This window comes from Misgurnus anguillicaudatus, chromosome 24 (assembly GCF_027580225.2).
Source record: "Misgurnus anguillicaudatus chromosome 24, ASM2758022v2, whole genome shotgun sequence".
Taxonomy (NCBI): domain Eukaryota; kingdom Metazoa; phylum Chordata; class Actinopteri; order Cypriniformes; family Cobitidae; genus Misgurnus; species Misgurnus anguillicaudatus.
Window position 1 is genome coordinate 28,900,590 of NC_073360.2, and position 24,388 is coordinate 28,924,977.

General features: G+C 35.9%; 2 protein-coding genes across 3 annotated transcripts; both read left to right on the top strand.

Annotated features, from left to right (window-relative positions):
* Positions 1 to 1,945: 1,945 nt before the first annotated feature.
* Positions 1,946 to 3,892, top strand: c24h7orf78 (chromosome 24 C7orf78 homolog). Of its 2 annotated transcripts, none has more exons than XM_055195505.2 (5): positions 1,946 to 2,121; positions 2,542 to 3,015; positions 3,115 to 3,199; positions 3,325 to 3,467; positions 3,570 to 3,892. In XM_055195505.2, exons 2-5 carry the CDS (start codon positions 2,569 to 2,571, stop codon positions 3,648 to 3,650), a joined length of 756 nt encoding a protein of 251 aa, XP_055051480.2. In that variant the 5' UTR covers positions 1,946 to 2,121; positions 2,542 to 2,568; the 3' UTR covers positions 3,651 to 3,892. The 2 variants fall into 2 exon arrangements, with proteins under 2 accessions (XP_055051480.2, XP_055051481.2); XM_055195506.2 differs by having other exon boundaries at positions 3,331 to 3,467.
* Positions 3,893 to 4,199: 307 nt separating this feature from the next.
* arl4aa (ADP-ribosylation factor-like 4aa) lies at positions 4,200 to 9,784 on the top strand. The gene is made up of 2 exons (XM_055196998.2): positions 4,200 to 4,354; positions 8,846 to 9,784. The coding sequence occupies exon 2, from the start codon at positions 8,940 to 8,942 to the stop codon at positions 9,540 to 9,542; it is 603 nt and encodes a 200-aa protein (XP_055052973.1). The 5' UTR covers positions 4,200 to 4,354; positions 8,846 to 8,939; the 3' UTR covers positions 9,543 to 9,784.
* Positions 9,785 to 24,388: the final 14,604 nt, after the last annotated feature.

The following is a 24,388-nucleotide window of genomic DNA, read 5'->3' on the forward strand; positions in this document are numbered from 1 at the left end:
CTGTCTCTTAGTGAACTTTCAGCTTTTAATGTATTTACAATATCTTTGTCGTCTCTGGTTTATCCATCCGACCTCCCCCTTCCATCTTTCTTTCCAGTGCCTGCTGTCTTTATTGCATAACATTAAAGGTACCAAATTATGTTTTATGTAAGATATTTGAAAATATTAAACATATCTGTTTAGAAATTGAAATATGTGAAAGAGAGATATATGAGAAAGAAAGAAAGAAAGAAAGACAGAAAGATAGAAAGAAAGAAAGAAAAAGAAAAATTAAGTAAACTATTGTATAGTATGCTGTTTGCTGACCTCTACTGGTTTATTTTAAAAGCCCATATTGACCTTAAAGGGATAGTTACCCAAAAACGAAAATTCTGTCATAATTTACTCACTCTCATGTTGTTACAAATCTGTATAAATGTCTTAGTTCTGATGAACACGAAGGAAGATATTTTCAGTAATGTTTGTACCCAAACCATTCGGGGCTCCATTCACTTCCATAGTATTCTTTTTTCTTACTATGAAAGTGAATGGGGCTCATGATCGGTTTGGTTTCAAACATTCCTTAAAATATATTCCTTTGTGGTCATCAGAACAAAGAAATGTATACATCATGAAGGTAAGTAAATGATGACAGAATTTTCATTTTTGGGTCAACTATCCCTTTAAAACAGTGGTTTTTGATCTTGCGGCCCCCTTTGTGTAGGGTGCATCCCTTTGTGGCCCTCCCAAAGAAATTTCATGACAAAGCATATTAAATTATACAATTTAGTGGTGTTAGTTAGTAGCCTTATTTTTCTGAGGTTTAATTTCACAGACTTTATGATAAATTAATATGTCCCTTAAAGGCGGAGTTGCATGATTTTTGAAAAACACTTTGGAATCGGGCCGAGTACCAAAACACACTTGTAGCCAATCAGCAGTAAGGGGCGTGTCTACTAACCAACATTGTTGCCTGGGTTCCGTATGTGTGGGCCAGGTCTGTCAAAAGAAGGTCCAGATTCTATTGGGGTGGGGCGTGTTTGTTTAGGTGATTTCAAATGTCAACATTGGCTTTCAGAGATCATGCACCCCACCTTTAAGGAGGTCATGCATCCCAGTTTGAGAACAACTGCCTTAAAAACAAACACATTTAAAGTAGTTAAAGAACTCAGGCAAATATGACAAAGGAGCAAGAAAATATCAGCAATAAACTGTGCTCCTATATAGTTCATTGGTAGAGCATTGCACTAGTAGTGTAAAAGGTAAGGGGTTTGAACCCAGGGCACACACATGCTAAAATAAATGTATACCTTGTAATGCACTGTAAGTCGCTTTGGATAAAAGCATCTGCCAAATGCATAAACGTAAAATATGCTATTTGAAAAGCTGTAATTGCAAATACCTTTAAAGGTGCAGTGTGTAAATTTTAGTGGCATCTAGTGGTGAGGTTGCGAATTGCAACCAACGACTCAGTCCACTGCTCACCTCTTGCTTTTGAAACACATAGAGAAGCTACGTAGCCGCCACCAGACAAACATGTCATCGTTGGAGACAACGTAGTAAAAAAAGTTTGTCCGTTAAGGGCTTCTGTAGAAAAATGGCGGCTTCCATGTAAGGGGACCCTCTTTGTATATAGATAAAATGTCTCATTCTAAAGTTCATTATAAAAAGGTCTTTATACACCCCTGATAATATAGTTTTGTATATTATTTTGCATTTCTATCAAGAGATCCTTTTAAAAATTACACACTGCACCTTTAAAGAGGAAAAACAATAACCTGATTTATTTTATATTTATTTTATTAGTATTGTTTAGATCTTTTTAATAATTGTTAAATTTATTGACAATATATTAAACATAGGTATTCCTTGCAATAAACAGGTTTGCCATACAGAGCATGACTTTAATTCATAGTCTAATGGTTGCTAAGGTGCTTTTGTTTCATGAACAAAGTCCCTTCTGTGCTTACATGCAGAGACTTTGAATGAGAACTCGAAACTTGCGCTGCCTGGCAACCTCTTTCTCTTGTATATCAAGCTTCATGCTAAGCTGGCCATATTTTATGATCAATACGTAGCAATTTGTTCGGTTATGGTCTATATTAGCCATATCTGCATGATACTGAGCTGTATGACAAAAAGGTAGGTTTACATTGATTCTAAGTTAATTGTTAAACTTTGCCTACACTGTTAGAAACAAAGGCACAAAAGCTAATTCTGGGGCTTTAAAAAGCACACCTTTATTAAAGGGTGAATATTAGCAACATAAAGTTATTAGTACCTCATCTCTACCTAAACTGGGTCTGCCCCAGTGACAGCTTTTGTACCATTTTTGTCTGACAGCGTTAATTCTAAATTGATGGTTTTTGCTACAAATTCGGTTCTTTTTTTATTTTAATACATTTTTTTATTACATCTAATACCTTTTACAACCTACCAATTATAGAAAGCAAGACTTTTGTCTTTGACTTTTTTGCATATTTAGTTTTTATTGCAATACTGAAATAGTTACTCCATTGAAAATATCAGTTACTATTCATTTTATGTAATGTTTATTCCCAGGACACATGGCTAATTAACAATGAACCAATGAATTTTTCCAAGCATTTGGATACTGCTACATCTGTGGACACCAGTAAAAAGATGCCTTACTCTGTAAGCCAAAACTTGATCTCAAGTCGGAGTTATGGATACATCCCACCCAAACCAGCAGTTTGCCCTGATCCATGGAGCATTAAAGCACCTGACTTCACCCCAAAATTGTACAGATCTATGGGTTTGCCGCAAATCAATGGAAAAAATATTCAGCTTGTTAAATCCAAAGATAACCTGGAAGATAAACCCATCTTCAAGGAAAATATCAATATATTGTCTACTTCAATGTTTCCTGAACTTGAGCAAAAGAGATGTAAAGCAAAGCCATTTATCACACGCTACAAGCCCCCAGACTCACTAGAATCAAAGTTGTTATTTGTGAGAGCAGGGAAGAATCCTCTGGGGCCATACAAAGATCCAAAGCCTCATAACTTTAGACCTGTAAGTTTCTTGTAAGATTGCTCACCTTATCTGCACTGAACAATATTAACACTAGATGGCAGTGTTTGAATGAAATGCACAAGCTCATTGTCTTTGCAGTGTGCTGAAGGAAAGCCAGATATAATCACTACTTTGGAAAAGGATCCTGGGAGTTTGATCTTTAAATCTCAGTACCTAAGAACAGGTAAAGTAGTTTTTAGAAATGATGACGAATACCAGTGTAAATCCCCATTATATGCACAGTGCAAATGAAATATAAATTTAAACTACTATATTGAAATACTGAAATTGTGTATTTGATCCCTACAGTCACAGAAAGCCAACCTGAACTGAACATTTCTCAAAGAGACAAAATGAGCAGAATGGACACTTTCAGACCTGCTGATCTTCAATGGGATCCAAGGTTAATTCTACCAAAGATGCCATGGCCACCAAAATCCGCATCTTATACAGTGAGAAAACCCCCATAATAATAATTTGTCAATGATCAGGCAACTTTAATTGTTTTTTTCTTTAGCCTATATAACATTTCCATCTTCTGCATTTTGTTACAGAGACATCGGCGCAGAAGAGGTGCATATAGTGCCTTAATGGACAGAATTGAGGAAAAGCTGAACAACTCCTGGAGAAAATAAACCTGTTTTAATACTAAACAAATTATTTTGCATCTTGCAGATAATGTTTCTGTAACTCACCTGTAAGGGCTCCAAGATATGTTGGATAAAAGCTTATGCCAACTGTACAATGTAGATAAAGCTAGTTTAAACAGACTACTGTTTTGAACAGGACTGTTTTAGTATCCAACGCTTTCTGAAATATTTTTACACAAAATAAAGTTAAAAACCAATGTATGCCTACAGTTCAAATAAACAGTAGAAACAAAAAAATTTTTCAAAAATCATAAAACACAAATAATAAAAATAAATAATAATCACATAACCTAATACATAGTGTCATATAATCACTGAGAATGATTAAAATCTTAATAAAATCACAACATAGAGATGCTAGAAGAATTATTTTTAAGAATTTATATTAGAATGTGTATTCCTTATTAATTTTATACATAAACAAATTAACATGAAATTATTAATAAATATGATAAATATAACAAATGTGGTTAAAAATAAGAGATGTTAACGCACACCATCATTACACATTTCAACCACCCATGTTCATGACGCGTGCCCTCCGCTGACCAATCAATTTAAAGATAAACAAATGAGCTGTAGGCCGCGTGCGTGCAGGGGAGGCTCGAGCTGCGTTCAGTCAGAGGCAGAGCAAGAGGCTGAGCTACAATAAATGACACTTCATTACAAAGTCTAAATGCTAAACTACGGTAAGACTTTAGTTTTTTTTTTTAAATCTTTCATCATAATGGCGGCAATGCTTAGGAAACATAGATATTTCTCCATCTTAGATAAAAGCAAGTTTCGCAACCGCGTTATTGGCTCAAGGCGCGGGCTGTTGATCACGCGCTTACCATATCTAATAATGTTGACGAGAATTGCAGTTGTGTCGCTTGGTTTGTTGTGTTTTGTTTAGCTGTGTAACGATTATGGTCACTATTATGGGCGATAAAGTGTGTAGTGAGACGTTTGCGCGACTTTATGCAGGATGATGAAATAGTCGGTTCAACAGGTGGACGCGCGTGAATAGAAAGCAGAAATGTCTATCGGACACTTTCATTGTAGTCCTCCGTAACTCTTTTTTTAGGAAACACTGCCATATAACATATGTAAGATTTCCAAAAGCTTTGTTTCTTTAAGTTTTTATTTAAATTTTACGTTACTGAATTAGTGGGATGTAATATTGCCTATGGTGAAATGGGCGAAGTTCAAGGGCTTTTTTTTGTATATCTCATTGACTAAAAACGTCTCAATCACACTATGCAACATGCATCTTTACAAAACGTTTTTTAAAATTATTTAACTGGATTGTAAATGCTTGGAGACAGCATGCCTAGTGCACTTTTATAAATAAAGGATAACAAAAGATTATATGTAGTGGAAAATGGTTATTTAGGCCATAAAAAGGTAAAAAAGAAATGGTTATTTTAAAACCTTTGACTTGAAAGGTTAGAGCAAACTGGGGATGGGCAGTTTTATGGCATTTTATGAAATGCATTAATTTATCATAAATTTGGTGTAATTAAACATCAGAAAAATAAGGCTATTCAACAGTTGTGCATTGTTTTTGTTATCATTTTCCTGTAGGGGGTCGCAAAGGGATGCACCCTACACAAAGGGGGCACACGCTTAAGTTTAAGAACTACTGTGTTAAGAGAACTAAATATGGTTCTTATATGGCATTGCTGTAAAGAACCCTTTCAGAGCCTTTATTTTTAAGAATTTACACAAGGGGTGGCTCCATTGAATAAGCTAATATATATTTATGTATGACTGTTTACATATGTTTGTGTTAGTAAAGAGTAAAAATAACTTTTGGCTTGTGGTGTGTGTGTGTGTGTGTGTGTGTGTGTGTGACTTTTTTTAAAAAGCACATTATATGAGATTCTGTTTCTTTTGCACAGCTGGTAGCATATTGCATTAGTAGTGCAAAGGTTGTGAAGTCGATTCCAAGGGAACACACAAAGACACCTGTACTGATAAAATGTATACCTTGAACCTTAGCTTAGAGTTGTGTAAATGCTGTAATAAAGCTTTTCTTGTGAATGTCCTTTTCAAGATTGATGGTGGACATTACAAGACTTTAAGATATAAAATAAATCCTTGGTGTCCCCAGGGTACATATGCAAAGTTTTAGTTCAAAAAAACATATAGATAATTTATTATAACATGTTAAAATTGCTGTTTTGGGTGTGTCCTCTAAAATGCAAATGAGCTGATGAAATGCAAACACTGAAGTCCATGATGGTAGTATGTTGAAATTGATACTCAATTGTGCTGTCAATTTTTTTTTTCTCTTTCTTTGCACTAAATGGCAGTGCTGCAAATTAAGGAGCGGTAATAAGATCCCCTTTTGACATCACAAGTGAAGCCAAATTTTAATTACATGCTTGCAGAGAATTGTTTACCAAAAGTTACTAGGTTGTTCTCTTTCACATTTTATAGGTTGATAAAAGCACTGGGGACCCAATTATAGCACTTAAAGGAACACGCCCAGATTTTGGGAATTTAGCTTATTCACCGTATCTCCCAGAGTTAGATAAGTGCATACATACCTTTCTCATCTCCGTGCGTGCTGTAACTCTGTCTGACGCAGCTCTCGCTAGCTTAGCTTAGCACAAAGTCTGGAAGTGAATGGCTCCAGCTAGCAAACTGCTCCCAATAACTGACAAAATAACGCGAACATTTTCCTATTTATGTGTTGTGATTTGTATAGTCACACCGTGTACAAATAACAAGGTGATATGAGACACAGCGATCTTTTAACATATATATATACGGAGATGAGAAAGTTATGTATGGACTTGTCTAACTCTGTGAATAAGCTAAATTTCCAAAATCTGTGCGTGTTCCTTTAAACATAAAAAAGTCAGATTTTCATGATCCCCTTTTAAAGATGTCACTCTTTCAGTTTTGTAGGTGTGTGTTGCTGGGGTGCACTTAATGACAACTTAATGATGTATCTATATAATTTCTTTATGGCTTTATAAATTCTTTATAAATTCTTTTAGGGCCATTTCAATGCAAGATAAAAAGGCATATGTAGTTATGTTGTGCATTTATTGACTACGTTTTTGATAGTCAATCAAATATATACAATTTTATTAGATAATATGTAATGTATGTTTAAAGACAATACAATGCGTTATTATAGACAGTTTCAAACAAGCAGCTTTCGTGGTCAACACGTAACTTCCGGTAAACTCCGCTAAGAATAAATAACAGCAAAGCCCTTTTAAAGTAGTTTATTTATATAACAATAACAACATGTAAATTACCTAGGAAACAAAAACATTTATTTTCAACAAGGTATTTGTTCAAGAGTTCAGTCAGACCATTAAAAAACCCTGAAACGGAAGTAAAGTTTGGACCAGACACGTATCGCGTCACCGCATGCGTCCGATGAAACCATCTATATAAACTACATTTTTGTTTATTTCCTCATTTTTCTGTGCATTGTTCTTCATCTTGTGTAGAGGTGCTTTGAAGTAGGGCTTCAAGTTTGTTTAATGAGTGTTGCTTTTTTAAATGCACTTTATAAACGACTCCGCCTCATAATGATTTTAGATTGATAAGGACTTCCTACCAGTGTTGGGCAAGTTACTTCCAAAGTGTTATACATTATAAATTACAAATTACTTTCATTTGAAAGTAATTAGTTACATTACAATATTACTGTCCCCGAACTGTAATGAGTTACACTACTTTTGCTTTACTTTTGAATTACTTTCATCAAAAGAACAGAAGTATGACTAGGCATTATAAAATGTTAAAATGTAGTTTATTGCAGCTTATAATCTAGAAGTTATGTGTTGGCCCTCGAGCTTTGAATAGGCACAGTGAAGACTTATGACAAATACAGTAACAATCACGGTCAGAATCATAAACATACACAAATAATCTGGTAAAAGTCTGGTAAATTATGGTACACATACCAAACACAATAGAGCTAGAGCCCACTATAATGCAACCTATACACTAATAACATGGCAAGACACGCAACCTCTTTTCATTTCTATTCTTTAATTCACTTTTAATTCAGATTCACAGCACAAATCTGGCATGCACTGGGTTGACACAACTTATCAAAAAGTGCTATTGGAGGATTAGGCCTCAAGGAATACAGCTCATTTCAGTACAATATAAGGATTACATGTAGGGTAACACATAATTGCCTAATAAAACACAGACAAACAGAGGAACATGGCTTTTTGCCAAACAATGCAAAGGCTGGTAAAAACTTTAAACAGTGATGTTTAAGTGTACTAAATTATATTTAGATAACCATTTTTAAGTCTACATTAATGTTACGTTGTAGTTTAGGTTGCTGTTTGTAATAAAACTGTAGATAGCATACGAATAGCCTAGCAATCTATTATGTATATGCACTGTAACCATAGCAATGTTAGCTTACCTTGTCATTCCTGGTGTTGATATGGATTTTTCTGACAAGCTTCTGGGGTTCAAGCAGCATGGGAGACCGATAGAAACTTTCTGTTGCTTTTACTTGGTGCTCTCATTTGCAAAATTATTTTTTTATACTGCATGCGTATGTGGCGCTACCGGACCTGATTGCGACCACTTTAGTAAATGCTTATGCAGCCGCGGACTTCCCAGAAGCGGCATTTTAAGAATCGCGTCTATATTTAACGCGCACCGTGTCCAAATCGCAGTTCAAATACAAAATTAAATTAAAAATGAACATGCTGCATACAGCACCTGGAAACAGACATACTATTATTTTACCCGCAGCTTTTTCCTGTGTGAATGCTGGTCATGCAGCATTGGTCAAAAATAAAAATAACAGTCTCATTTTGAAATGCATTGTTGTAACGCACGTTACTAAGACTGCAACGAGTACAATATTACCAAAATTTTATTAGTAATGTGTTATATTACTGCGTTACAGCAAAAACTAATATAGTACTGTAATATATTTTGTAATGCGTTACTCCCAACACTGCTTCCTACCAAATGCCGTAGTACACGCACAAGCTGTCCATTTAACACAGAATCGATCCAAAATCATTTCTGCATCGATTTCAGAGGCATTTTTAATGGGACACACAATTAATCATTGCAGCTTTATTTTGAAGCCATAAAACATTGTAAAAAGTAACTTGACTTGAATGCACTGTATTGCCTTGGATAAGAATAATGCATAAATGTAAATGTAATGACTCTCCCCCTTCACTTTATAGGTATATATTGGATGTGAAACTGAGATTTAGGACATATGGAGCGCATTTTACCCTTTCATCCTAAGCACATTTTATTTTCACACTCCTGAGGGAAATGGGGAACGGAATATCAGAGCAACCCAACTTTCTATCCAATCTTCCATTCGGTAATGCTCCACACATCACCATCCTGGGCCTGGACTCTGCAGGCAAAACTACCGTGCTGTACCGTCTCCAGTTCAACGAGTTTGTCAACACTGTACCCACCAAAGGTTTCAATGCAGAAAAAGTCAAAGTACATTTGGGAGACTCGCAAACAGTGACGTTTCACTTCTGGGACGTCGGCGGCCAGGAAAAGCTGCGTCCTCTGTGGAAGTCTTACACGCGGTGCACGGATGGTATCATGTATGTTGTGGACTCTCTGGACGCAGAGAGAATGGAAGAGGCCAAAACTGAACTTTACAAAATCGCCCGTTCCTCTGAGAATCAAGGTGTGCCCGTGTTGATTATTGCTAACAAGCAGGACTTGAGACAGGCTCTGTCGCTTTCACAGATAGAGACCATGCTGGCGTTAAATGAACTGGGACCCGGCACTCCGTGGCACCTGCAGCCCACCTGCGCCATCATTGGTGACGGTCTCAGAGAAGGACTAGAACGACTTTATGACATGATCTTGAAAAGAAGGAAGATGCTCAAACAGCAAAAGAAGAAAAAATAGAAAGTAAATGTATTACATGTAAAAAAAGCGAAATGCAAATTAATAATTGCCAATTTTTACATGCCAGAAATTGGTTAGGGAGCACTTTAGTTGTTCAACTTCTTGTTTACTACTGCAGTTGTTTACTATCTATCATTTTCTTTTAAATGTATAAACTTAATATAAAGCTTAAGTTGTTTGTGTATTGCCACACTAAAAGGTGATTCTTTTGCAATTTGCAATAAAAAGGCTTTCTGTGTTTATTCCCAGATGTAATACTTGCACCTACCGAACTAGACACTTTTTTGGCACCCCTTGCAGAATGGTTTAAATATTTTGAGGTCATTAACATTTCAAACACCCAATTGGTTGACCCAAACTCAATTCAATTTTATTTATATAGCACTTTTCACAATTGTTAATTGTGCTTTACATAAATAGATGTAGGGGAAAACACAGAATAATCGATAGATAATATAAGAAATAGAATACAGCGGCTAAGAATAAACCGTACAAGCGAGCGTAGTAATAATGTAACGTATACAGTAAAGTGCTAAGTTAAGCCAATGTTGGCTGACTCTCCCGGGAATGAAAAAACCTCCTAGGAGAAAAACCCTGTGGGAAAACTCCTAGGAGGAGAAAAACCCTTGAGAGAGATACATATCTATATATATATAAACACGATGGGGATATAAAACGGGTAAGCGGATTAAACTGGTATAGCCGGTGGTCGTTGGTCGTGCATCAGCTAGGCATCATGTTGAAGGACAGCCAGTAGATCAGTGGTGTGATGACCTTCACAGCAGCAGGAACTGGGTCTGTTTGTCTCATTGTCCTCTGGGTCGAGGACGAGACAGGGAGAGAGAAACAGAATCCTATTAGCGTAGGGGCCGTTCGCATGTAATCCAAGTGTCATACAGTATTGTGGTTTAAAATCCGCTCGGTTCCAGACAGGCTAACTATTGCGGCACAAGTATATTACCCAGATGAGTTATGTGAATGCTTTGTGCTGGACAAGCTAACTATTGCGGGATATGTACATTTACTTGACATTTTATGTGAATGCTTACTCTACCAATAAGGTTGAGCAAAAATGTCGATTTATTAATGGCTGAATTGGCTCTCTGCATATGCTTTTCTTTCCATAATGAAAGCATGAAGTCATTCTTCTCTGGTACTTACTTCTTCAGTAATACCAAGTTGAAGTTGAAAAAAAAACTTACGGGACCTCAGACCATCAGTCTTCTGTAATCGTGTTAGATAATGCGCTTATCATGAATGTGTCAACATTAGTAATGTATAGAAAAACACCCAGTTGAACTGAATTTGTGGGACTTTAAATTCTAAATTCCATTCTTGCCCCATAAATCCAGACGGACTGGGACTCTTTCCCCTGTTCCACTGATCCCAGTAATCCTGAATTGGGATGGTGACGGACTAGAAAAAATCTGCAGCTGGGCTTCCTTTCCCACACTTTCACTTAACTTATTCTGAACTGTGGGTCAATGTCACACCTGTGTGTTTTGGAAACCTGTTCATTCTCCTATATAGTGTGAATTCATGCCGTGTCCATGCATTTATATGACGGAATATTACTGGGATCAGTGACTACCATTTATCAAAACTAAAACTTACTTGGCCAATTTTGCAAAGTCCTCTAATAAACTTTTTATATTTTCTCGGTTCCTAAATAGTTTGTTTCTGAAACTCTCAGCAGAAAGCGAAATCCACTTTCTGATGCCTTGTTGGTGAGGGAGGAACTAAGAGTAGATTAATGAGAATCTTCTTCCTCTGTGTTGCCATCACGAGTGTAACATTGTCATTACATGACAATCATTGCTACTTGTTTAATACATTTAAACATTGTGTTAATAGAAACTTATGAGAACTCATAGTTTGAGGTTGTGTGGGAAAGGGAAAGGGTGTAATGACCTGACTCTCCATGCAGGTCCCCCCCTTACTCCCCCTGTCTGTATCTGATGAGGCTGTGTTGGCAGACTGCTTTTGTTCAGCTCTCCACTTCTCACATTCCAGCATGAAGGATGAGGTCAAGGTGGATGTGGATCTAGTAGCTGTTTTTCACCTCCTCTTTGTCTGAAAATATAGTTCCCAGAAGTCGGTGCCATTCAGATAAGTTGCTTAAAAGAAGTTCTGTAAACATATCCATGTCAAGTGTCCCTTTAAGTAAAATGTGCTGTTGTGGTGTTTTGAAACCAAGTAGATGCTGTCTTAGGTCGATGTGTCGCCACAGATAATAGTATAGCAAAGATCTTGCGTTTTAATTTTTAAATTTGCCTGTAAAAGTAAGTTTTTGTGATTTACTGTCTTTAGATAAAAATGTAAAGAACATTTTGTGGAAAGTAACCTTGATATCTTTAAATTCACTGAGTAAGGTCATGTCAAAGATTGAAATCAACCATTAGGTTATAAAACTAAACCTGGATTTCACAAATTACTAGCTAGCTAACAAATTTGGGTGTCTCCTGTGAACACACAAGAATGACTCAGTCAAGTCAAACTAGTTTTATTTCACAGTGGAATGTGTTTTGAAGCATGAAACCCCCCTCCTTTATTTCCTCTTGCTGTTTGTTTTAAAGCACTGCTTAAATTAGTACATCTCATAAGGGGCACAGTTTCTGAAAACAAAGCATTTATGAACTTTGAGTTTAGGCAGTCAAAAAAAATTGTATTAGTTGTACTGTAAATAAAGTCCAAAGAGGAACAGGATATTAGAATAATGATATAACACTTTAGCTGTGAATTTCACCAGCTGTGTGTTTCTTGTTTGGTTTTCTCAATGTTATTCAAATGCAGTATAATAGTTGTGTAATTTCTGTTGGTTAAAAAGAGTCATCTATCGACAGGCCTCTACAGATCAGCACAGCAAGGATTAAATTCCTAAGGTTATTGCCATACAATGTATTTTTGTTAAGGATCAACATGCATGAAAAAACATGCTGACACACACACATGGTTTCTACTAAATCATTTTTTACGCAATAATGAAAGCTTAACAGGTAACAAGTTCCCAGGTATGTGAGTTTAATGTAGTGCTGTCAAAAGATTACTTTTGGTTAATTGCATAAAAATAAACGTTTATGTTTTATAATATATATGTGTATGTGTTTATGTATTTTTTTAGATTTATAATATCAAAATCTAACTATTTATATATATATTGCTGGGAAAATATAGTTTCACTTTATTTATTATGACTCAACTTGTATACTTAAATGTTCTGATTTCTTTGTATTGAATTCAATATTTGGCTTGATTGCTACATCTGGTGGAAATTTTGTGTCAATATCCCACTTAGTGATAATAATGCTGATGTCTCAAATACTTATTTTCCCGTTATATATATATATATATATATATATATATATATATATATATATATATATATATATATATATATATATATATATATATATATATATATATATATATATATATATATATATTTAAGCAATATCGCTCGAGTAGGCAATCACAGCCGTGATGATATAGAGCTATATCACACGACTCCGAGAGCGATATTGTTTTTATACAACAGTTCGACGGCACACGTTTGAAAAACGAAAACTAGAAAACAACAACGGAGTAATTTTAAAGAGAACTAGTTTGAGAACTACTACTTCCGCCATGGATTTGAGGGCGGCCAGAATGACAGGTAACACTTTCGGCTGCTTTGAATCTCAAATTAACTCAATGGACGGATTCACCGTTTTTAAATATTACAATTTCTTGGTCACAAAGTGTAGTTTTAAGATTAGTTCAGTCGAGAATATATATGTATTATATTTAAATCTACAGTCGATTAGTCAAGATAGCGCCTGTTTGAACGTTTGCTTAGTGAGATTCGGTACGTATGAGAACCAAAGCATGAGCGGACGTCAGTGTTCACTCGCCCCGCTGACCACCGCCCTCTCTGGGCTACATCTCTGACAGGGATTCCCTGGCTCTCATGTTGGCCTGATGGTCAAAATGAGATCAAATCAGCAGTATTTGGTGTCATGATCAAACTATTACTTGTTTTCTTATTCATATTTAGTGTCTTTTGTGTTGTTATTGTTTTGTCGCGAGGTAAAAGTTAATAAAACTATACTTCTATAATGTTACTATTGGTTTACCATTTCATCTTAACGCAATACGAGCACTGGGTTATTATTAGACTTTGTTCTTGTCAGTACTATATAAAACTGTTTTTTATAAGTGTCAGAGAGATGTTCTTGCATGCTGCTTATAAATATACCAGTGGCGATATCTCATAACATGTTTTAATAGTCACGTCGCGATTAAATAAATGATCAATGTCCACATTTAAAAGCTGCGGTGCTTACCTGCAGTTCCACAGTGTTTTCGCATTCTGATAAGAGATATAGCTCCAGAAAAAAACGAGTGTTTACATTCCTCTTTCCAAGTGTTAATCGTCCACACGATGTGACAAGACATAACTCCCATTAAGTTTAACGTAACATCCAAGAGCGCTGATCTTTGACGGAATAATAACTTCCGATTGGGGATTGTGTGTGTGTGTGTGTGTGTGTGTACAGCGGCTGAAATAAGTATTGAACACGTCACCATTTTCTCAGTAAATATATTTCCAAAGGTGCTATACGATACTGTCAAAGGAATTTCATAAATGAGATGACATTACAGTATATTGTATTTTGTCTTTAACAAAGTTGGTTCATGAAGCTATAAATGAAGCTCAGATGCAAGAGCAGCTGAACGCCACTTCTGTCAAAATGAGATAATGATATTGAGTGTGTTTACATGCACAGAATAAGCGGATAACTATCAAAAATCTGCTTATTATAGAAAACTGTTTTCATGCGTTTACATGCAAATCAATAAACCGGCTATGCAGACAACTGCGTTTACAGAGGACTTGGAGAATTGTCAGGTTTCTGGCAGGCAGTGACGTCACCGCCTATACTAGTATATACTAGTCTTAAGCTATACTGTTATATCTCTTCTCGTGTCTGTAGAACCTGTACAGTAGATGTAACATAAGCTTCAATTTTCGCAGCTTCTCTGCCAACTGTTTTAGTTGAGCTGAGACTTTTATACGTTACTTTGCACTTACTTAAAGATAAACGTCACATGCGGAGACATGCTCACATGGAGAAAACCATGAGAAAGCTGGTACATGCCATGCGAAATCGGGGAAATGAGCAAAAATCAGTTTATTAAAGTTACATTCCACTTTTTTGTGGATATTTTTCTATTTAAAACTTGATTCTACTGTAGTTACATTGTGTACTAAGACCGACAGAAAATTAAAAGCTGCGATTTTCTATCCAGATATAGCTATGAACTAAACTCTCATTCTGGAGTAATAATCAATGACTTTGCTGGTGTGACATGGCTGCAGCAGGCGTAGTGATATTACGCATTGCCCTAAAATAGTCCCCTTGGTTACTTTTAATGGCAGGGAAATAGTTTTGGGCAGTGTGTAGTGTCACTGCGCCTGCTGCAGCCATGTTGCATCATGGTCTAATCAGATTCAATGGATTATGCTAAGCTATGCTAAAAGTGCTAGCGCCAGACCCGGAGATCAGCTGAATGGATTCCAAAATGGTAAGAATCAAATGTTTAACTCTAGGGGAGCTGGAAAAGGAGCATATTTTCAAAAAAAGTGGAATGTCCCTTTAAGCATAATCGGCGTAAGACTTAAGCTCTCAGCACATATTATACATTCATCAAATACTTTAGCTTCAAATCTGCTTATTCCAGGCCTCAGGCCATTCAGAAATACCGTTTTTGTTGGCAGAATCTGGTAAACGCCATATTTGGTTTTTCAGCAAAGTCCTCTAAGTGCACGAAAGAAGAATAGGTTAAACGACGATGCGTGTACGCCAAGGTGCAAGTGCTTTTTACCCAGCTAAAGGAAGGTGTTAACCCAATTTTTAAGCCTTTTACCTTTATTCAGAAAATGAAGAGTAACCGGAGACTTTAGAAGTGGAGATTTTTGCATGTACTACTTAGAGGGTTTGTTGCAAAGACAAATTTGTTAAAATTTGTCAAATTTGTTAAATTAAAATGACTAAAGTAACAATTGTGAAAAAAGGCATTTCAGTTACTGACTAATAACCTTTTCATTGCCTTTAAAGTGAAATTACTGAACCTAAACATAAAAGCTCATTTACAAGAAAAAAAAGGCAGACGCAGATATAATGCATCTTTTGTGAGGGACCCCCTTCCTAAAACATGTATTCATTTATGTATTTTCATATACAGTGAAATGAAACATTTAAGCTGCGTCAGATAAAAAGTGTGACATCATACATTACACATACTGTTGCTTAAAGGAAAACACCACCGTTTTTCAGTATTTTACTGTGTTCTTACCTCAACAGTGCATTGTGAATGTGTTAGCATTTAGCCTAGCCCCATTCATTCCTTAGGATCCAAACAGGGATTAATTTAGAAGCCACCAAACACTTCCATGTTTTCCCTATTTAAAGGTGCAGTGTGTAATATTTGGAAGGATCTCTTGACAGAAATGCAAATTAATATACAAAACTATATTTTCAGGGGTGTATAAAGACCTTTTTAAAATGAACCTTTATGTTTTTATTACCTGAGAATGAGACGTTTTTTATCTACATACACAGAGGGTCCCCTTAAATGGAAGTCACCATTTTTTGCCGCCATGTTTCCACAAAAGCCCTTAATGGACAAACTTTTTTTACTAAGTTGTCTCCGGCGATGACATGTTTGTCTGGTGGCGGCTACCGTAGCTTCTCTGCGTTTTGAAAGCGAGGGGTGAGCAGTGGACTGAGCCGTTGGTTGCAATTCGCAACCTCACCACCTGATGCTGCTAAAATTTACACACTGCACCTTTAAAGACTGTTACATGAGTAGTAATACGAGTAAGTATGGTGGCACAAAATAAACGTTTTAAGCGGATAAAAATGAGAACTATATTATATGGCGGAAGAGCACTTAGTTTGCAGCACTTTGACCTCAGGCGCAGTAACATCATCACTCCTGACTCCTACCCCTCTCGCTCAAACTTCCGTCAATATTACTGCATGCCAAGGTCAAAGTGCTGCAAACTAAGTGCTCTTTCGCATAAAATATAGTTGTCATTTTTATCTGCTTAAAAAATTGCCAGGTTTTATTTTGTGCCACCATACTTACTTGTAGGGAAAACATGAAAGTTGGTGACTTCTAAATTCATCCCTGTTTGGATCTTAAGGAATGAATGGGGCTAGGCTAAATGCTAAAACATTCATCACGCGCTGTACAAAGATTAAGTGCACGCATTGATAAAAGATAGATATGTATTCATTTATCTAGGTTGAGGTAAGAACATAGTAAAATATTGAAAAATAATGCCGTTTTCCTTTAAATAATTGTCTACACTTACAGTAACCTTTTAACTTGAAGACAAGCATTTTCAATTCACTTTTTTACGGCAGCAACTTCTTGTTTCATAGCAGGTTTTACACCTCAATAAAATACAATCCCAGTGAGTGAGATACAGTAAAGGACACTGTGGTGAGAAAAACTCACTATAAAGATACAAAACAAATATGCACAATTCCTAAAAGCATGCATGTAACCAGAAATGAGATATAAACACTTTCTGGTTCTTGTATAAAACAGACTACCTGCCACAGAGTGTTACTTGTTCTCGTGAGATAAGGTTTTCCGGTGAGTCAACTTCATTAGCAACAGGAAATACAGGAACTCTGTCGACTTGGCCACTTTTATTTAAGCCTACAATGCTCATAAAATAGTTTTCTTAAGTCTCATTGACTCCTTGGGTAGTTCAATCATGTCACACAGTGTGACATACACTCTAAGACATGTTGGGTTGTTTTTAACCCAGTCTTGGGCAAAAAGGGACAAATCTAGCCGTTGGGTTGGAGGAATAGTCTACTCATTTTCAATATTAAAATATGTTATTACCTTAACTAAGAATTGTTGATACATCCCTCTATCATCTGTGTGCGTGCACGTAAGCGCTGGAGCGCGCTGCGACGCTTCGATAGGATTTAGCTTAGCCCCATTCATTCAATGGTACCATTTAGAGATAAAGTTAGAAGTGAACAAACACATCAACGTTTTTCCTATTTAAGACGAGTAGTTATACGAGCAAGTTTGGTGGTACAAAATAAAACGTAGCGCTTTTCTAAGCGGATTTAAAAGAGGAACTATATTTTATGGCGTAATAGCACTTTTGGGAGTACTTCGACTCGCCTGAAAAGTCCGCTCCCCTTCTCCCTCTCATAATGGGAGAGGGAGGGTGTTACCGCGCCGAGTCGAAGTACTCCCAAAAGTGCTATTACGCCATACAATATAGTTCCTCTTTTAAATCCGCTTAGAAAAGCGCTACGTTTTATTTTGTACCACCAAACTTGCTCGTATAACTACTCGTCTTAAATAGGGAAAACGTTGATGTATTTGGTCACTTCTAGCTTTATCTCAAAATGGTACCATTTTAAAGGTTAAAGAGCCTTTTGTATGCTATTATAGCTAAAAAATAACATTATTTTGTGCATTTTGGTGTTATACAATGGTTTATAGTTAAAAAACATAATTTTCCACATACCATACATTATTGTTGCACCTCTATGCCCCGCCTTTCTTAAACTCGTCGATTTGTACAAAGCTCATCATTTTGAGAATGCATTAAGGAAAATAACCCAGCAAAAAACTATTCAAACTATTTTAAGCTAGTATATCTACCCAGTCTCACAAAGTTTCGTGATATAGTCACGTATTTCTTTTGATTCCTTTTTCGTGCCATCATCACGAAACCCCGTGTTCCCTCGCAGTCGTACAACGAATTCCTGTTTTCGTGTGACCACCACGCACTGGCCACTCGACTGCCTTCTCCCACTTCTAAACCATTGTCGCTTCGGTTTAGGGTTAGATTTGGTGCTTGCATTAGAATGTCACTTAATATATTGATCTATACTATTTTTCCTGATTTATTTTTTTATATGTCGCCTGGCGTTAGGGTTAGAGTTGGGTTTGGTTAGGGATGTCATTTTATGTAAATCTAACCCTAAACCGAAGCGACAATGGTAAGAAAATAGGACAAAACAGTCGAGTAACCAATACGTCACAATCACACGAAAACAGGAACTCGCCATACGACTTCGAAAAAACACGAAATCTCGTGATAATAGCACGAAAAAAGAACCAAAAAAACACGTGACTACATAACGAAACTTCGTGAGACTGGGCTGAGTATATGTAATATCAACCTATATTTATTTATAAGTGACCTGATAATAATGATTAAAAACATCATTTAATATATTCATTAGTAATCTATCAGTCATTGGCTAATAGTGTTGTTTGTTATACAGTACTCTTCCCTAGGGGACATAATGTTTACCTGTCAGCTAGGCCATTGAATTTAAGAGCAGCAATAACAGTTACATGTTTTCTTTGTCACTTTCTAAACGGCAGCTGTTAGGAAATCTTTCATCGGCCCTGAGGACCACACTGCTGTTGGCACTTTTGTAACTGTGAGCCGTTCGGGTTCATACGTCTGCAAACACAATCCCAGAGTCCTCCAGGGGACCCGCATGACGTGGGCTCTGTTGTGATTTTCTGTGCGCTCGGGCAAAAAGCGCTCTTCCACAGGGCACAGGTGCATCCTTTTGAGGAAATCAGAGGTGATCTGGACAACACAGTGTTATCGGCAGCTCATTCAGTGAAGAACAAACAGCGATCACATGGATAACAGGAATCTTGCTCAGAGTATGTGACACTGAGGAGATAGAGAGGAAATCCTGTTCATGTGATTTGGTGTACATAAGGATTGTGTACATCTAAGCAGTAGACATTATATTTCATGTAAATGCATGCGTGACTTATTTTAGTTTTTATTTTTATCTGGTTCCTTATCTGATGTCACCAAAGGAAGTAGAATATTTGGTTTCATAGTGTCTCATGGGAACAATTTAGCTTATCAGGGCTTTGTATATGCGAATATGTTTAGACTAGTTAGGCAGTAGTTCTGCGACATAATTGATCCTATCAGTGATATTGTTGACGTTTTGCTGTCTATAAAACATTCAGCTAAAAAATATGTTTAAAGTGATGTCCAACTTTAAACAATTGACATCTTTGCACTTCTATCCAAATATTTAACAAAGATGCATTAGGGGGACAGTTCACCCAAAAATGAAAATAATGTCATTAATGACTCACCCTCATGTCGTTCCAAACTCATAAGACCTCCGTTCATCTTCGGAACACAGTTTGGGATGTTTTGTAATATGGTCCGGGAGCTTGTTGACCCTTCATTGAGGGTCTACATGCGATGTGCTGTCCATGTCCAGAAAGGTGGTAGAGACATCATCGAAATAGTCACGCGACAACAGTGGGTCGGTTAGAGTGTGTTGTTGAAGCATCGAAAATACATTTTGGTCCAAAAATAACAAATTTATTCAGCATTGTCTTCTCTTCCGCGTCTGTTGTGAAGCGCATGCGAGAGACTAAAGTCACGTGACTGCAGTGACGCGGCTGACGTGTTATCTGGTGCGCCCCAGCTGTTTTTTTTGTGCACCCAGCCTTCGTTAACAGTCTGAGGGAGATGCGTGCTGTAATTTTGAAAAAAACAACAACTTTGCAAACATGTCTGAGGATGACACGTCACCGGCGTCACTGCAGTCACGTGACTTTAGTCTCGCGCATGCACTTCACAACAGACGCGGGAGATAAGACAAAACTGAATAAAGTTGTAATTTTTGCTATTTTTGGACCAAAATGTATTTTCGATGCTTCGCACATTCTATCTGACCCACGTCACATGGACTACTTTGATGATGTTTTTATTACCTTTTTGGACATGGACAATATACTCTACGTAGATTTTCAATGAAGAGTCAACAAGCTCTCAGACTAAATATAAAACATCTTAAACTGTGTTTTGAAGATGAACGGAGGTCTTACGAGTTTGGAACGACATGAGGGTGAGTCATTAATGATATTATTTTCATTTTTGGGTGAACTATCCCTTTAATGTATTTGTATGCATGTAGCGTTGGTGCGTTTGGAGTATTAACCGAAGCTCAGTTTTGAGACGAATTAAAGGAGGCTTGGCAAAATTTACACGTGTGCAAAGTCAAAATATGGTAACCTTTTAGAATTAACAGGTTGTATTTGTTAGGATGTATTCATGTTCGTTTGTGGTGCATTAAGAAATGTTAATCTTTACAGCTTTTCATTTTAATAATATAGGAAATGCTGAAAATAACATGAACAAAGATTAATAAATGCTGTAGATGTGTTAGTTCATGTTAACTAATACTTGCTAATGCTAACAAAATTTACATCCTTATTGTAAAAAGACATAACGCAGGACAATGATAACACTGTCAGAAAATGGCACCAAGCTGTCACTTGGGCAGTACCCTTTAAAAGGGACCTAATATTTTACTTTTAGGTACAGATTTAGTATCAGTTTGTACAGTAATTTTGGTATAGTATCATTTGAGGAACTAATGCACCCTTTGGTATCTGAATATGAACTCTTCCAATGACATCTCATGGCAATACGTATTTTACAAGGTGACTAATTCCTATTAATTCCTACGATTACATTTGTACATTTTTGTACAATTTGCCTTGACTGTGATGTTGGGGGTAGGGGTGTGGTTTCGTTTTTTTTTTTTTTTAAATAAACGTACGTTTTTACACGAATAACTTTGTACGAATTTATATGATTTCATTAATTTGTACATTTTCAAATTACTCTTCAGATGCAAAGGTGTACTCCTGAAAGCCGCCCCACAATAGTAATATTTGTAATGTAATAGAAATTATAAATGTATCTACCAAAGAGTTACAAATAAAACAAAGTAATGGCTTGTTTCTGCATTTCCGGCAAAATTACCCTGATTTCAATTGCTGACATGATCTTACTCAGTCAAAATGAAAGATATCAAGTTTATATTTTCACAGAATGTTATTTACATTATGAGGGTGACTTTATAAAACATGAAATCACAAAAAATACTTCAGTTTGGTTTTCGCAGGCAGGGCCACAATTATCTAGTGTATGAAACTAAATGTATATCATGTATGTTTAATCTTTGTTTAAGTTTTTTTTATTTGTTTTCTATTAAATTTACATTTGAACAATAAATCATCTCATACCTACAGACATGGTTTTTGACTAAAGAATGATAATAGTGGTCACAAGCAATAGCAAAAATAATAGGCATGTATTATTAAATTGCAGATAGCTAGGTTTTGTTTGTATTTTTGGTGCGAAAGTGGAAGTGGACCCAACCTCAGATTCTTTCATGGGGCCCAAAATAGCTTGTGGTGCCCTTGCTGTCGTGACAATTGGGGACCATTTTTTGACCTTATTTTTCTGACAGTATATAAAATATTACCACAAAAGTTGATTAACAAGTAATATCAGCTAAAATTGAAGTCAATGTCTGCTTTATTACCCGTAAGCTTTTTATATATATTTTAGTGTATTTGAATAAAACCCAGATTTCCTAATACTCTGTGGTTTGCTTTTTCCAAATTATTTTGTCCAGTAAGTACCTTAAAAGTTTAGTATTTTGTCCATTCTGTATCATTTACCTTATATTTTAATGGTTTAACTTAGCATGAGGGGGCATTAAAAGCAAATACTGCACAAATGTTCCCACCGGACATCAGTTTTGGCCACCTCTGTGGTACAACACTATCTTCCTTTGACACAAATAGATTATATTATCTTGATTATATGATAAGAAATTAAGTCTAAAGTCTGTCTTTACTAGTGTTACTAATGAAATTGCAAAAATAATGACTTCAGAGGAAGATTTTAGTATCCAGATTTAAGGAACAGCATGCATTTGTAACTAACAACTCGCAAATATGTTTATCCTTTAAACTAAAAGGGCAAAGCAACATATTTAAATGGCAGCTCTAATCCTGTAGCAGTTTTACTATATCCTGTCATGTTAACAGGTCATTTAGCAGTGACTCATATCCTGTGAGGATGTTGCACGCCGTGAACATGTTGATTAGCCCCACACACATGCACACACTTGCATACTCTGATATGGTGAAAGAGAGAGGGGGGGTTATGTTAATAATTTGTTTTTAGGATCATATAGCTGCTAAATGTCACTCTGCCTGTGATATCCAGCCTAAGCTTTTTTGATACAAAAAACAACCAACATAATGTAAAGAATATTCTGTAACCTTAATACTGAGTGAGTAAGGCCATGATGTGAAATCAATGATTAAAATCATTGAACGAAATCAAATATATAAGAATTTAGCCTGGATTTTACAGGCAGGATCACAACTATACATTTTTGCTTAAAGTCTGACAACAATATAGTTTTTTATACATTAACTGTAATGTTCCCATTGATAAGGAGAATGTAGATAACTGTTTCTACACATAATCTTATAGAAATAATACAACAGATCGGCCTACTATGTATACTTTTCTACGAAGGTGATATAGTATTTGGACTATTAAATTGGACTATTTACACACAAATGTATATTTGTCTTTGCACATTTTTGTCTTATATGTTTATGTTGCATGTTTTCCTTGAATTCATGTTTGTGGTTGCTGAAGGATTTGCATAATAAAAATTTCAATGTAAGTTGTAAAACTGTTTTGACGTATACTGTATATAATTAAAAAAAAAGATTAGGTCTAGTTAACTCAGATCATAGCACATATCCACATAAAGCCCCTCTGGAGACTTATGTATCCTGTTTACACTGCACAGTTTTCTTGTAATAAATGTTAATTTTGTTCGGGCTATAATTAGTGCTGTGTGCTTTAAAACCATGCATGTGTAGTAGGCAAACATCAGCAGTCTTAACAGTGCCCTGTGACATCATTTGGGATTAAAGTTGAAGAGTCCCTACAGTATAAACGTACTGTAGTATATTATATCTGATACCATGACTCTCTTAACATAACTGGTTAAACTGTCAAATACATTACTGTTTAACTAAACCCACATATTTGGAGCCTCCTCCCTCAACTGTATTTCTTTACCAATGACTCTTTTAAGGATGTACTATAGTTTGGTGTTGTTTTTGATAAAGCATACATATGTCTGTCATTAGACCTGCAATTAAATGGTTGATAATTATATACAGCATATTACTCTAATAAAACCCTTGACTGTGCAAAGTCAACTGACAGAAAACTAAAGACACACATTTTTTGTAAACTCTTACCTCATCCTTAACTTTAGCAATCCTTAACTTTTCATTGTTTAACCGTGTTTAATATTGCTATTTTTAAAAAACGATATAGTAGTGCTGTACTCCTAACACATAATCTTGTATGTAAACATAGTTTTGTTTACTGTGCTTATTGTTTGTTCTTAAAAAAAATGTTAAATCATCCCTTAATAAATCACATGAATAAATGTAATTACTTTTTGCAAAACGCAACATGCATGGCATAGCTACATTTGCAAATATGTGTTGTGTAAACATTATAAATATTATAAGAAATACAGTTTTCCACAATCCAGTGTGTTTGACTTAATTTTTTAATCTTCCAATCTAAAGAATGTCTTGGAAGCCTTTTCAACCACATTATTTCAAACATTTATTATTATTATTGTCATACTATGTCACACACTGCTTTAGTTATACATAGACTTAACCAACAATCTAAACAAACATATCCATGATTATAACGTGGTGCCTCTGAATGCTGTTTGCCCTCTACTGGTGACTATTTGTACATCATTTGTTTCAGTCTTTTTTCTTCAGAAACGTTTTATTTAGTCTCTAACAATTGCTGTTTCACAAAGTGTATTGTGTATTCAAACAATTGAACAGCGGTGGCTATGAAATGAACACCCAGTTGAACCTTGTTATCATCTTTAGTGGTGTGACTTCCC

Bases quoted from the DNA above. Each gene is read 5' to 3' on its own strand.
- c24h7orf78 (XM_055195505.2), top strand. From the start codon at position 2,569: ATGAATTTTTCCAAGCATTTGGATACTGCTACATCTGTGGACACCAGT. The intron at 3,016-3,114 runs GTAAGTTTCTTG...TTGTCTTTGCAG, and splicing joins AGCCTCATAACTTTAGACCT to TGTGCTGAAGGAAAGCCAGA. The intron at 3,468-3,569 runs GTGAGAAAACCC...ATTTTGTTACAG, and splicing joins CAAAATCCGCATCTTATACA to AGACATCGGCGCAGAAGAGG.
- arl4aa (XM_055196998.2), top strand. From the start codon at position 8,940: ATGGGGAACGGAATATCAGAGCAACCCAACTTTCTATCCAATCTTCCA.